This window comes from Grus americana, chromosome 17 (assembly GCF_028858705.1).
Source record: "Grus americana isolate bGruAme1 chromosome 17, bGruAme1.mat, whole genome shotgun sequence".
In the NCBI taxonomy this organism is placed as follows: Eukaryota; Metazoa; Chordata; class Aves; order Gruiformes; family Gruidae; genus Grus; species Grus americana.
The window spans coordinates 17,782,653-17,797,203 of NC_072868.1; the positions used below are offsets into that span (position 1 = coordinate 17,782,653).

The window sequence follows — 14,551 nt, forward strand, 5'->3', positions numbered from 1 at the left end:
GCTTAGATTTCAGAGCCTGTTGTCCAGACAGGTTTTGTTGGGCACCTAATTAGTAGTTAATCAAAAGCTCCTGCTGTGAATTGCTTCACAGCTGTGCTGGCATCTTAGCTGCTTGGTATGTGTTCCTTGACTGCACAGAGATGAAGGCACAGGAGCTGAAGTAGATGCTTTTTCTCCTTTATGGATCTGACATAACTAAAGCAGCTTCCAAAATAAAATCACCTCAGGATGCATTGGTTATCTGACTTCTGTGTATTAAGAGCAAAATTAGTCTTGAAACATGTAAGTGGAAAAACAGCCTTGTGTTAATGGCAATGATAGCGTAATATATTCTGAGATGAACTCACTGTTTTCTCTTTCCTTTCCAGATTTTGGCAATCATTTCCATCATGTTTATCGTACTATCTACAATTGCCTTGTCCCTTAACACACTTCCTGAACTACAAGGCGTGGATGAATTTGGGCAGACCACAGATAATCCCCAACTTGCCCATGTGGAAGCAGTGTGCATTGCATGGTTTACAATGGAATACCTCTTGCGGTTCCTATCCTCGCCTAAGAAGTGGAAGTTTTTCAAAGGCCCGTTGAATGCTATTGATTTGCTAGCTATCTTACCGTACTATGTGACTATCTTCCTCACAGAATCCAATAAAAGTGTACTTCAGTTTCAAAATGTACGACGAGTGGTCCAAATATTTCGGATTATGAGGATACTCCGGATTCTAAAGCTTGCCCGGCACTCAACGGGTTTACAGTCCTTGGGGTTTACACTGAGGAGGAGTTACAATGAGCTTGGATTACTCATCTTGTTTTTGGCCATGGGCATTATGATCTTTTCTAGTTTAGTGTTTTTTGCAGAAAAAGATGAGGATGATACAAAATTCAAGAGCATTCCAGCTTCTTTCTGGTGGGCAACAATCACCATGACAACAGTAGGCTACGGAGACATCTACCCCAAAACACTTTTAGGTAAAATAGTAGGAGGACTGTGTTGCATTGCTGGAGTGCTGGTGATTGCTCTTCCCATCCCAATTATTGTCAATAACTTCTCTGAGTTCTACAAAGAGCAGAAGAGGCAGGAGAAAGCCATTAAGCGCAGGGAAGCTCTTGAAAGAGCAAAAAGGAATGGCAGTATTGTCTCCATGAACATGAAGGATGCGTTTGCCCGTAGTATAGAACTCATGGACATTGTGGTTGAAAAGAACGGAGAAAGCATAGCCAAAAAGGATAAAGTTCAGGACAATCATTTATCTCCCAGCAAATGGAAATGGACCAAGAGAACGCTCTCTGAAACTAGCTCTAGTAAATCTTTTGAAACTAAGGAACAAGGATCTCCAGAAAAAGCCAGGTCATCTTCAAGTCCCCAGCACCTGAACGTCCAACAGCTAGAGGACATGTATAACAAAATGGCAAAGACTCAGTCCCAGCCAAACCTTAATACTAAAGAGTCAAGTCAGCCTGGAAAGCAAAAGGAAGAGCTAGAAATGGAAACCCTTCCCGGCCCTATGGTGCCTTTGCTGACGACTCGTGCTGATGGGATCATTGACATGAGGAGCATGTCCAGCATCGACAGCTTCATAAGCTGCGCAGCGGAGTTCCCTGACTCTGGCAGGTTTTCCCACAGCCCACTGGCTACCCTTCCCTGCAAAAGTGGCATTAACATGATTCAAGAGCAGAGCAGGCCAGAGGGGAGTGGTGCCAGATTTGTGGAAATGAACCCAAGTTCTGAAGGCAGCCATCGTTCTGCATTTTTCATAGAAAGTCCCAAAAGCTCCATAAAGGCCAGTAACCCGTTAAAACTAAGATCTCTGAAAGTCAACTTCATGGAAGAGGACACCAGCACATTAGTACCAGCATCAAATGTACTGAGAATATATCCAGAGCCTCTCAAGAGCCGGGGAGCTGCTGCTGCTGCCACAGATACTTCCTTACTCTCTGACAGATCTCTCATGAGCCCAGAAACCTCAATCTACACAACCGCGAGTGCAAGAACACCCCCAAAGTCACCAGAGACGCAGACAGCCATAGCTTTCAACTTCCATGATGCTGGTATACACAAATATATAGATGCTGACACTGATGATGAAGGTCAGCTGCTTTATGATTCAAGTCCGCCCGGAAATGTGAGTCCCAAGTACAATGTTAGAAACAGTGGCTATCTAAAGCAAAAGGACAATGTTTATAGAACAGAGAAGAACCATCTAGAAGCTGCTGCTTTACCCACCTCCCCCAAGCTGATAGGGCAAAACTGCATTTACTCTATGGAAGGTATCACTGGAAGAACCCAGGGCAATCAGGAGACTGTCAGACTAGAAAATCACATTTCCCCAGAAGTCCATGTATTACCAGGCAGCGGAGGACATGCTAACACACATGATCAAAGCATCTGAGATGGGCTCCAAAAGAACTTACTGAAAGTTTAAAGGAATGTCTTTACTGTCAACACAAAAAAAAGAGCTTCTGCATGGCATGAACTTGGCTGAAACAAGCCACTTGTTTCTAAGTCTGGGGGAGGTCCAGTGTGGGTTTGTGAAAATGTCCTTCTCTGAAACAACTCTAAAGACGTTGCCCACATCGGTCAAAAAATAAGGATTGCAAATCATGATCGCACATTGATCTCCTTTCATGTTGTCCAGTGAAGCCAATGTGACCAAATATCCATCCATTCCCCTTGAACGCTAGAGCTCCTTTTGGAAATAGTAACATCTGATTTGCATTAGTTCCATAAAGGATGCCAAGGCAGCCAGATTTGAACTCTGGAATAAATTGCTGGGGTTGGTATAAAGGTATCAAAACCACAATGCTCACTGCTTCAGGGCAGCTGTTCCCCATCTACAGCTTTCTCTGATGGATATTATGTCTAAAGGTAACAGGGAACACTTGCATTATTGGAAAATCCAAGCGAAAACCATTTAAAACAAATAACGGTCTAGAGAAACCAATTATTAAAATGCTCTGTGTGTCTTTAACAATACATATCCTGTAGGACCTGATGTTTTCTTTTGAAATATCAGCAGGGTGAGTTGCACCACTTGTATCTAATTCCAAACATCCCCTGGAACATAGTGAAACTTGCACTTACCCTCTGCTAAAAATTGATACCTGCCCCAGGGCCAGCACATGGCCCTCAGGGGACCCACAGCCCACGTTGGGAATGTGTGAAGGAGCCATGCAGAAGCAGGACTCTCCGGAGGCATCGCAGCCAGACCCCCTTCCTGGTGCCAGGGAGCATAGGGCTGGAAGGAGAGCTCAGCTCTCGCCCTACCCCTCCACGGAAGGGAGATGCTCGCTGCCCTGCCCCGCAGGGATGGCCGAGCGCGGCGGCGGCGCTAACGCTGCGGCTGTCCCCTGCGGTACATGCCGGGGGAACCGGGATGGCTCCCCGGGCCTCCCCTTCCCGCCTGCACGCTGACTTGAGGCATCAGCCAAAGTCTCGCCCTTGGCATGGGAGAGGAACCGGTCAGTCTGAAGCTTTTTGCGTCCGAGTGGCGCAGTGAAAGATATGCAAGCGTTACATAAATATGCAAAAAGAGGGATTCGTTAGCGACCCACCCCGGGCCTGGCTGTGCTCTCTCTCGTGAGGAGGTCGGGCAGGAGAGGCTCCTGCAAAGCTGCGATGTGAAGCAGCCGCGAGAGACGGGAGCATCAGGCCTGATGTTTTAATAACATCCAGTCATTTTTAAATGAAACAAGAAAAAAAAAGAAAAAAAAAGGTCTGACCATTTTAAATGAACAGAACTAGCAGCCACCAGCCTAGGTTTTTAAAATATTATTGTTTCAATAAAGTTATGTCAAATTGTGTAGGAAATAATTTGTCTTGGGTTTTTAATCTCGGGGGGGGAAAGCACTTTACGTTGACTTTTCGTTGTTGTTGTTGCGATGCTGGAGTAGGATAGCTGAGTGTAACAATCAAGCACTTTAACCAAGCACTATTTTAATTTGTGCCTCCTGTTGTGACCGTGATTTGTTACACACCTGTAGCAAGTCACAACCTGTCCTGTGATAACTGTGATGGTAATCTTTTATGTTGTTTTCTGTTTCTACTGTAAAACTCAATTGTAAATAACTGTCAATGAGCGTTACCTGACTCATTTCTAAGTACCTGCCAGGGGTGTGTAACGATCTGCATGCGGCAGGTCTGGGGACATTCTGAGAGACGGGACGTGGGAGCGGAGGCGCACAGGTGGGAGGAAGACCCTGAGCTGCTCGAGTCCGCTGCGTTTTGTTCCTTCCTATTGTAAAAAAAAAAAGCCGTCGGTTAGTCCTGAATGTAAATGTCTGTCCGTCCAAGCTGTACAGTACTTCTGTCTGTAATCCATAATAGTGAATGCAGCATGTACGGACAAAAGCAATAAGCACATATATGTTTTAGGAACTATTCTGGGTTACGATGATAGCTTTGTTAGGTCTCTCCTTGGCAAAAACTGTACACGCATTGGAGTTAACTCTGCTCTGCTCAGCCAACCCCATCCCCGGGCAGTGGGATGCAGCCCGAGGTACCCGCTCAGATGTCGCCCTTGCATCCCAGCAAGGCAAGACCCTGGGGAAGTTGTGAGTAAGACCTGAGCCACAACCTCAGGAATTAGCCCGTTGATTCTGAAAGAGACCTCGTGCCATGCAAAGAGTGATGTGGGAGGTACTCAAAATAAGTTCAAGGCATCTATACGTGCAAATGATACCCTCCAGAGTATTTACACAGGGCCAGTTCCTGAGGTTTGTTAGCTTTTACTCTGCCTTCACTCAGCCAAAACCACCATTCCTCTGAGTGGGCTCTTTGCCTGGTGAAGGACTTTAGGATTTGGCCATAGTAAATACAAGTGTACTTAGAGGAACTGCTGTATTGCTGAGATACTAGTTAAGATTTACAAAAAAGGAAAGTGACTCTCCATAAGATAAGCTTTAAGTATTGATTTAGTCTGTGGCTTTCCGAGGCCATAGAGAGGCAACGAGAAATTTTAGAGAACAGTCTTAACATAATCTCTGTGTTTCAGTGATCATTCATGTCTGCCATCAGCACAAATGTAAAAAGAAGAAAAATCAGGGAAAACTTTTTTGATAAAGCAACTAATAGCGATTTCCAAGTTAAATATTTTTAGAGCTGATGCTTTCATGTGGAAAAAAAGTCATATTTTACATATCACGAAAGTGAACATACTTAAATATAGCCATATAGTGTAGTATTTACCACACTCTCATCCCAATTGATGTATTTGGTTTATAGATGGCACTGACAAAAATGTATAGATCAACAATTCTATCATTTTTTAACTGTTAATCAACTGGTGCAACTCTCCTTGTAACCAAAGGCCCTCTGTCTGCCTTGTGTGATCACTCACGACACACACCTTATATCATCTATTTAGTCCTACCTTTAAAGTAGCATTTTATTGAGTCACTTTTGAAATCCAAATTCAAAAGTATCATTGAGAATCTACCTTTTAAGTCAGAATAGCCAAAGTCCTATAGATTTCTTATAGAAAGCAAATAATTTAAAATTAAGCATATAATATGCTTGAAGAGCATTTCTTATTTGTGTATGAAGATGTAGCTCTCATTTTGTGCCCAGTTAAAAAGGAAGTATGTTTAATTTATTTTAATGAAATAAAGCCTGAATATGAAGTATGTATCTATATATGTGTGTGTGTGCATAATACACATATATAATGTAAGCACTGGGAAATCTACTCTAACATAAAGCTATGGTAGACTAAATCTGTACTCATTACAAAAGGAAAGGCAGTGCTTTGAAAACATAATGCTCACCGAATCCTATAGACACTAGAAAGACAATTTCATTTTATACTTTCTTTGATACATGTTTCCCAAAGCTCATAACAGTTGGGGAAAATATGCAAGATCTCTTGCATTGAGCTAAAGCGTGCAGTTTAATCACTGATATTTGGCATTCAGGTCTGCGAATTTACTGTGTGTCATGTATCAAGCAAGCTGACAAGAGTTTTACCTGCTGCCACTGCAGAAGACATCATATCTGAAAGGACTACGTATGTGTGATGTCTGCGCTTGCTTGTATCTTACGCCATCAACATTGGTTTTAATACATATATCTAAATATATATATTATATATATATAAAATATATATATATATATATGCATGGAAGGAATGGGTGCGGTTTTCTTAACCAGGAGGCAAAGATCCTTTGAGTTTTAGTGCTGAACAGAGGAAAATAGCAGTCACATTGCAGTAGATTTCTCAGTGCCTTTTCTTAGAAACTTCACCTAAGCACACTTATGAGGGGAAAAAAAAAAAAAAAACAACCAAAACAGTCTTTGTGAAACCCACATTTTGCTGAAAGGTTCGAGAGTCAATAAAGGTAGAAGATGAAAAAATAAAAAAAAAAAAAAAGAGGAAGCAAAAACCCGTGGAACGCACATTCCCTTCCTGAACATGCTGTGTGTCAAATGTTGGGGAATATCTATCTGTGCAAATCACGCAGAAACACATCCGAGGCGGTCGGTTTCTTTGGCAACTATGGCTGTGATAAACTGTAGCCTTTTCTTCCCTTGCAGCTAATAAGATACACATTTCTAAGGAAAACAGTATTCTCCGCTGTAAAATTGTAATGTATTGTTAATATTTGTACCTATTGTATATTTATGTCTTAACAGAATTATGACTGGTACAGTTTATAGTAAATAGGAAGGGTATTTGAAACTCATTGCAAGACAAGGTTTCTAAAGCCAAGTTCTCTCTCTGTCAGTAAGCTCCACATAACATGAGCTCCAGTCTTTTTAACGCCTCATTTTAAAGTGAATAGTGGAATTACTGAATGAAGTAGCGAAGCGATGGAGACCGTGTGGCACTGATGCCCTCCTGTGCAGCTCAGTTGGGAGCGAGATGGGGAGGTGGGCTTCCCCGGCAAATCCAAATTAGCTCCAACTTCTTCATGTTTGGTCAGTCACTTCTGCTTACGGTAATCAGACTGAACAAGTGTTACCTTAGGTCGCTTTAGGATCACCCACTTGGGGAGAATATGGCTTTAAATAGTTCTGGAATAAAGTACAGATGTTCTAGTTACCTCTGTACCTCCTGTTTGCCATTGTGTTGGCTTTATAAGTATCTGATGTATGGAAAAGTCATGTGACTTTCATGCATTCCAGAGTAGTCTATTTTTCTGTTCAGATTTAAAATATATATATATATATAAAATATATATCTGTATTTTTAGCAAATTTATAATAGGGCAATCGAGTCAGATTTCCTCTTTTTGTATTACAGAATAATATATTAGATGCTTTCTCGGTGTTCATTTACATAGCTGATCCCCTAACCTTTTTGTTGTCGTTATTTTCTTTTGTTCTGAAAAACACCTGCAACATCCCTCCTGGAAGTATGTCTGTGAAAGGTCACCAAGTTTGTCTGATGTTGTCATGTTTTCGTATTTTCCTGTTTGTGGTACTTAAGATAACCAGGAGCGGCTATGGAAACTAAGAGGTTCCTTCTGAAAAGCACAGAATGGGCCAGGCTCTGCCCTCGGTTATGGCAGTGTAAATGTCAGTGAAGGCCACTGGCTTCAGTGTTAGCCACAGCCTGGACTTCAGTGTTTTTCCAGAGTTACGTCGATTAAGCTGAGAGCATAAAGAAGAGATGGGATTTGAATCTGACTGTCCTAGTAATTATGATGGAGTTGGGATAAGCATCAAAATTCATATTCTTATTTTAAGGCAGTGGCGTGACAGTGCTCAGGCAAAGCTTCCACCTTCAGGGGAGTTTTACTTGGGTTAAAACAGATGAGTCAAGACTTTCATTTCCCACTGGGTTTTGGAATCTATATTTTCAGTCCCAGACAAAATCAGGAAATGAGGAAAAAATTATGGGGGAATGAAAAACCTGAATGTACACGTTCAGAAAGGGACGGGATTTAGATTTGGTTATGCTAAAGTCCATCCATGTACCTGCTTACTTAATGATCTTCCTTGCTGTTTTACAGCTCTACTATCATCACATAAATTGAATAAAAAGTCCATGAGATAAATGTGCATCCTGAAGCTATCTCATGGCCTGTTGAAGTTTAGCATGACAAAGCGCTTCGGACCAGCTCTGTAGTTCTGGCACAAACATTTCTTTTTGAATCCTCCCAGCAGTCTGGTCAGTGACTGTCCTTTTTCCAGAGATGGAGTTTCGGTCCCATTTCCTTTTGTTTGCTTGTGTGATTTTTTTTTCTTATATGCCCATCACACTAGCCACTAAACCCGAAACAGAATTGATTTGGGAAAACGTGTTTCAAGAAGTCCAGATACCACATGAATGAACAGAATAACTAGCAGACACAGTTTTGCGTGTGATTATGTATCAGCAAGACCCATTCTCACATGAAGATATTAAAACTGGGTGGGATTTTTCTTTTTTTGAAAGCACTTAATGCAATAGCCTGCCATATCTATCATCAATGATCACATAAATCCCTTCAAAAGGCACCTTCCATAGCAGTAAGTTTGTTTGAGCATAGTCTGCAAAACCTTAGAAAGGTTCTAGTCAGACCAGTCTTAAATTCGCCCCTGCAGGTAGCTCTCCCACACCACGACAAAACCGACCCAAATACCAACCAGCCCTTCAAAGAAGAGACATTTATTTTCCAGCATGTGTTTCGCACCCCGTGCTGATCAGATTTAGGGTCTTGCACTGAAACTTTGTCTTGGTCAGACAAAGGAAACCTTCGGAAAACTGAAAGTCTGCATTCAGGGTGTGTATCCCCTTTGTTGCTGGTGTTACCTAAGCCACAAATAAGTGTCCTTTGACACCAATGGTAGGGTGCCACAAGTGTTCATATCTGTAAATACTACTCAGAATTTTGCTTTGCTTGATTCTGGCTTTATCGCACAAGAAGTCTTCAATCTAGAGGCTTAGAAAAGAAAGCTTAATTTTGCTTTTTAACTAGAAATAATACTATTGATACTCTGTAGGACTGAATAAGGTTTAACCTTTGACATTTTTAAAGGGGTCTTTTCAAGACTGTAGCGACACTACCTTCAAAAAAACCCCATCAGGCTAGGCTCAGTAAAAAAGACCCACCCAAACTAGAGCCTTGTGGAAGCCAGGGAGTCAAATTTGCATGAAATGCCAAATTCTTTGTTGCTGTAAGTAATAGCGCATTAAGGTCAATGGAACTGTGCCCTGTTTAGCCCAGTAAAGAATTTGGACCCATATCTCTAAAAGGTAATGGAAAACTAAAAGCTCCGTATGACCTCAGGGATGGAGGTGTCTGTCCACAGCACCTACGAGAAAACCAGTGGGGTGAGGGAACGGGAAACAGAGACAGGTCAGTGAAAGCCTGGAAAAGGAGGGAATCCTTCAGGCAAGAGACTGATAATCACATCATCCCAATGTTGGCCGAGCATCCCTCCACGTGAGCTCACTCTTCGTGGGCTTGATGCCGCAAGCGATGTCCCAGACTCACAGATGACCGTCCCTACAGCAGGACCACAAGCTCAGCCACACAGTTCAACGCTGTCAGCCCTCGGTCCAAGGACTTACTGATGCTGGGAGGACGCTACCGGCGGATGGGCCATCAGTTACCTTTGACTGTGTCACAACCTCTGGTCCTACTGGTAATCTCCATTTAAGACCATTACAGCATTCATCAGTTGTTCTCTACTCTCCGTATTTCATTTCGGAGCTCTGCCCATTATGCCTCTTCCTCCTTTTATGTTTCACTGCCCCTAAGTACCATTAGCCACATGTTGACTTATGCAATCACTGGGATTTATTTTGTTTATATCAGTTTTGTGGGCTTGTGGCACAGATGGACAACATTCCCTCTTCTCCCTCTCTCCTCCCTGCCCCCCATTCTTTCTGGCTTTTTGGTGGTGGGTGCAGAAAATTGCTTTTGCATTGAAACATTCCCCACTGGTGTGGTGGGGGTGGGTGGTCGTGGGAGCAGCATCTCCAAGTACTTTGAACTTTGAAGCCATGATACTGCAATCAGAAAGGCCAGCCACAGCTACCAACCAAACTCGCTTTCCAACTAGATTAGCATTAAAAAATATCCCCCAACTTACTGCAGCAGAATCCTGCTTTTTAATCAGGCCAGTGAAGCAGTTGCTGAATGGGGAGAAAACAATGAGGCACTGTTGCAAGTGCTGTTTAATGACGACCCCATGCCCACGGAAGGATGCTGGCACGGTCTGTCACTGTGCTGTGCATTGTGACTGCTCAGTGTTTCACAGGGCCGGGGAACAGCCTCAAGTCTTCCTTCTCCAAACACACAGGATGGCTGCTGGACCTGCATAGTGGCCCGTAAGCCCCAGGGCAAGGGCTTCCCAGTGAAACCTCCAAAGTCGTGAGCATCCCTAGTCATTAAAGGATAAGAAAGTTGTGGAGTTCCCTTTAAAAGAAAACTGTATTATTTAACAACAAATAAAACTGGAAAAATACAAGTTTCCTGTGGCTCTGCTAGTACATGTGGATCAAATTGCTTCTGTATCTGGAGATTAAAACCAACTGTGACCCAGCTTGAGAAAGGGCAGAACATATGACAGGTTTCTCCATTGCCTTGCACTTCAGTAATTTTTTAACCTGCACAATGGGGAGGCAGTGGGGAATCCAATCCAGCATGTCTGTAATGAAGGGCGGTGCTTCATGCCTCTGCCCTGTAGCCCAGCAGATCCTGCACATCTTGCGCAATCTCTTCTTTGGTTTATATTGGATAGACTCAAGGGGCAATGCGTCAGCAGATGTTTTCTCCCTATTTAAGCAATGTTTCAATACCCTGGCATTTTGGGGTGATTACAGCAACATTAGCCATATACTAGTGTACTTAGAGTCTTACATTTTTTTTTGTAACCTTGATTTAATCATTCTTTGTTGGAAGTTTATTGACCTCTCCAGCTGTTTCCGTAAACAAATTATTAAAAAAAAAAAAAAAAAAATCAGTGTCTTTATATGCATGTAGTAGTATGGAACTGTGATCAATGTGTGACATTCAGAAACTGTACTGTCTTGTAAAATATGTCCAAATGTCTAAAGATTTTAAAGCAATGGTCCCTTACTACAGACTACAGAAATAAATAAAAAGGTATGGATAAAACCAAAGCCTTTATTTGCTCTGTTTCATGGTCATATATATTGGCCAAAAATGTAACTAACATCAGTTGGCACTGAGTCTCTGCTTTAGCTCATTGGGGTTGACAGCAGGTTTAGACATATGTTATTTGCTCACGGATAAGGCCGTGATTCAGAAAAGCAGTGGTGAGCTTGACACCTCCTGGTTTAAGTCTGACAGATTGAGTGCATAAACCCGTGGGCTTCAGGCCTCACCCTCTATGGACAAAATCTACCTGCATCTCCCATAGTCACAGCTGGGCTCAGGGACCAGGGCATCTCCCTGCCCCTCTGCATGGACCAGGGATGTGCAGCACACGGGGAGATCCCTGTCACACGCACAGCACCTGGAAATTGGCATCTGGATCGTGCGATTGTGCAGATGCAGAACCAGATGCAGACAGGAGAACAGCCGAAGTTTGGAGACAAAGAGCTTTGGGTGTGAAAACTAGACAAACAGGTGCTTTTGCTGCTACTTGAGGCAAAAACTTGGACTTTCTTCTAGAGCCACTGTGGTTTTCCTCTCCATTAGATTAAGCAGTGGGTTGGTTAAATTATGCAACTCATCAGAGCAAAGGTAATTTAAACTGCTCAGGAATATCTTTGTTCAGTTGATTACATCAAAATTTTTTTTATACTGAAATGAAGTTTCCGTAAGTCTTCAAAGCTTTAATCTGAACTCTCTGATTTATGGATTCTTTAATTTATGGCCATTTTAAAACGTAAAAAGAACAAATAAGCACACATTTCTACCCAGACCGACCGTTTGTGCCGTTCTGCACTCCCCACACCCTCACAGAATTTCTGCACATACGAAAAAGATTAAGTGCACAGCTCTCCATCTTATTTTATACAGCCACCACATTTGCAAATGGAAACCAGAAAGTTAAATGCACAAGCGGACAAATCTCGCAGAAGTCCTGCATAGTATTTAAAAGGCAAGTTTCTGCATTTACCTGCGTTCATTTTCAGTCTAGCAAGATCTTTTAAAGAAAAAATCTAAATGATGAGCCGAGTGTTTCATAACAAGCAGTGACAATGACATCTAATAAGATTAAGGCACTGAACTTGAAGAGAAGTTTATGAATGAAGAACTAGGAAGTGGAGAAATTCCTATAACGTATGTCTTCCACTTTCTGCTAATGATTTTTCTTGTTATTTGCCTGCCAGCCTGAGCATGCAAGCTCCTGAGTTATAATCCAGTATCTGTAATTATACTGTCCAAGGAGGTTTTCTCTATGAATTGATTCACTTCATCAAGTCAATTAAAATAATGCCTATCTCCTGAGGCATTGTGGTTCATTATTGTGTGCCAAATCTATAGATATGAAATATTTCTGCCCTAGTTGACATATACTACAGAAACTCTTCTTCGCTTTGCCTAGACCCTACACCCCACATCCCCTCAGACCTGTTACTTGCAAGTGCTTTATGCCAAGCCAGTGCACTAACTAACAGGTTAAACTAAGCCACAAGGCAGAAGCACTAGGTGGAAAGCAGGATCCCTCCCAGCCCACGTCACGGGTGGCAGCTTGGTAACCACAGAGCGGTCGCTGCCTGGTCAGCACTGGCCTCAGTGTTACTTCAGGCACCAGCTGCCAAACGTTACTGGGGCCAAGATCAGGAGATTTATTGTTCTACCAACAACAAAAAGCATTTCCCAAACTTTACACAGATTAATGAAATGCAGCAGCTTTTTCACATATCTAGTCTCCCGGCCTTCATCTCCTCCAGTCCACGTCCTCAGGCAATCTCTCCTCCCTGGCTCCATCAGCGACTATCTCTTCCTCCCCACTTGGATGGATTTTCCTGTGATATGTCTTATTAAGTCTATACAAGGCACGTTTTTGGTTTTTTTCCTTGTTACACACGGTCCTCTGATCCTACAAAATCACTGTATCTGTTTTCCCAACACCCAGAGCAAGCCAATGTCTGCCTCCACCAAGCAAGACGACAGCCAATAATACCAAAGGTTAATCAAACAAAACCATCTGGCGAGGGAGTGCACACCCCGAGTCAGGGCATTAGAGCCCCAGTGACGCCCCCCCCCAGCCCCGAGCACTGGTAGGGTTCATCCAGCTCTTCCCCATCACCCCATAGGGCAGACGGACCCAAGAAGAGCAGCACAGGTGTGAGGGCACACCACACAGAGCACAGGCAGCCCTTGCCAGTGCCCGGGTGCTCCTTGCTGTATCTGCATCAGCTGCCTCCACAGCCTGATATCACAGCACTGCGTAGTGCTTTACATCATAAAATTAAACACAAATGTTAAATCCGTACTAGAGAATGATCTGGCGAGTGAGTGCTGTGCTTTGTCTGGCCATTGGGCACTTTACTGTGTTACTTTAAATTCTCTCTTTAATAAACCCAGTAGAGTTTTTCCAGAGTTTAACTTGGTGTGCAGTGCTGCAAGTTTGGTTGCTGAAAGTACAGATGGTGCAGCGCGGCCCTCGCTCCTGGAGATGTCACTGCCTTCTCCAGGGAAGTTTCTGCTCCCATGTAACATCATATGGTGGCACCAAAGCCAGGTAGGATGTTTAGGCATTTCAGCACAGATGAACATGAGGAAAGGTTCGGTTTTCCAATATATTTGGATCATTTCAGAAGAGTCAATAACAATTTAAATAATTTACAAATTTTTTTTTGTAGGAAAATCTCTGCTTATCAAATATGGATTAGATTCTTCCATATTGTTTCCTTCTACCTACTTACCCTCCTTCCTACTTTCTGGAAGGAAATTGAGCTACCAAGAGATGAGACATCATTATTATTCAGCAAGCAAGAGCATTTAGAGGTAACTTTGCCCCAGAGTATCATCTGCAACCATGCAGACAGAAGCTGAAACTAATGTGTCACAGCAATGAAAGTTTGTGGTTTCTAGTTAGAAACACAAGCACTGAGCATTAACATTAGCTTTGGAAAATAAGAGGCAATTTGCGCAACATTGCATCATACAATTTCATCCCTATATAATTAAACAATGAACCCATGTCTCTAATCTAAAGGTAGGCTTATGTTTTGCTATATCTGGTGCAATTTTTATAATGTTGGCAGACACATGGTTAACAATAATTGAAGCTAAAATGAATTGGTCTATGTGCTGAACAGAGAAAATACGTAATGTAAAATGCTGTTTTCATGTCTTGATGATAATTAGTCTTAAAATGAACTGCACAGTGATGCTGCTTCTAGCACTGTCCGTAACGGTGGAGAGGCAAACACTAGGGGACATTCAGATGGAGATTGATCCAGGCATGAGAAAGTGTAAATGTAAATTATTTAACAGAAATTAATTCCCATAGATGTTCATGGTCTAGTTTTACTCCTCTTTACAGGCAGATTTAATAGCCAGATGATACAATAAATTGGAGACATTACTTTCTGAATCATGAGAGACTGGAAAAGTCAAAAAAGCCTTAAAAAATTAAGTCCTGAAAGTGCAGGAGTCTGAGACAGAGCTTGTCAAATGCCTACAATGCTACACAAGCATG

At 42.5% G+C, this 14,551-nt stretch overlaps 1 protein-coding gene across 2 annotated transcripts in view; it reads left to right on the forward strand.

The window, feature by feature from the left end:
• The window catches only part of KCNB1 (potassium voltage-gated channel subfamily B member 1), a 139,621-nt gene extending 135,026 nt beyond the window's left edge, over positions 1 to 4,595 (forward strand). For both annotated transcript variants that reach the window (XM_054845718.1, XM_054845719.1), the window contains exon 3: positions 369 to 4,595. In XM_054845718.1, coding sequence (XP_054701693.1) covers positions 369 to 2,390 — 2,022 coding nt within the window. In that variant the 3' untranslated portion in view covers positions 2,391 to 4,595. The remainder of the gene's footprint in view (positions 1 to 368) is intronic.
• The last annotated feature ends 9,956 nt before the right edge of the window (positions 4,596 to 14,551 follow it).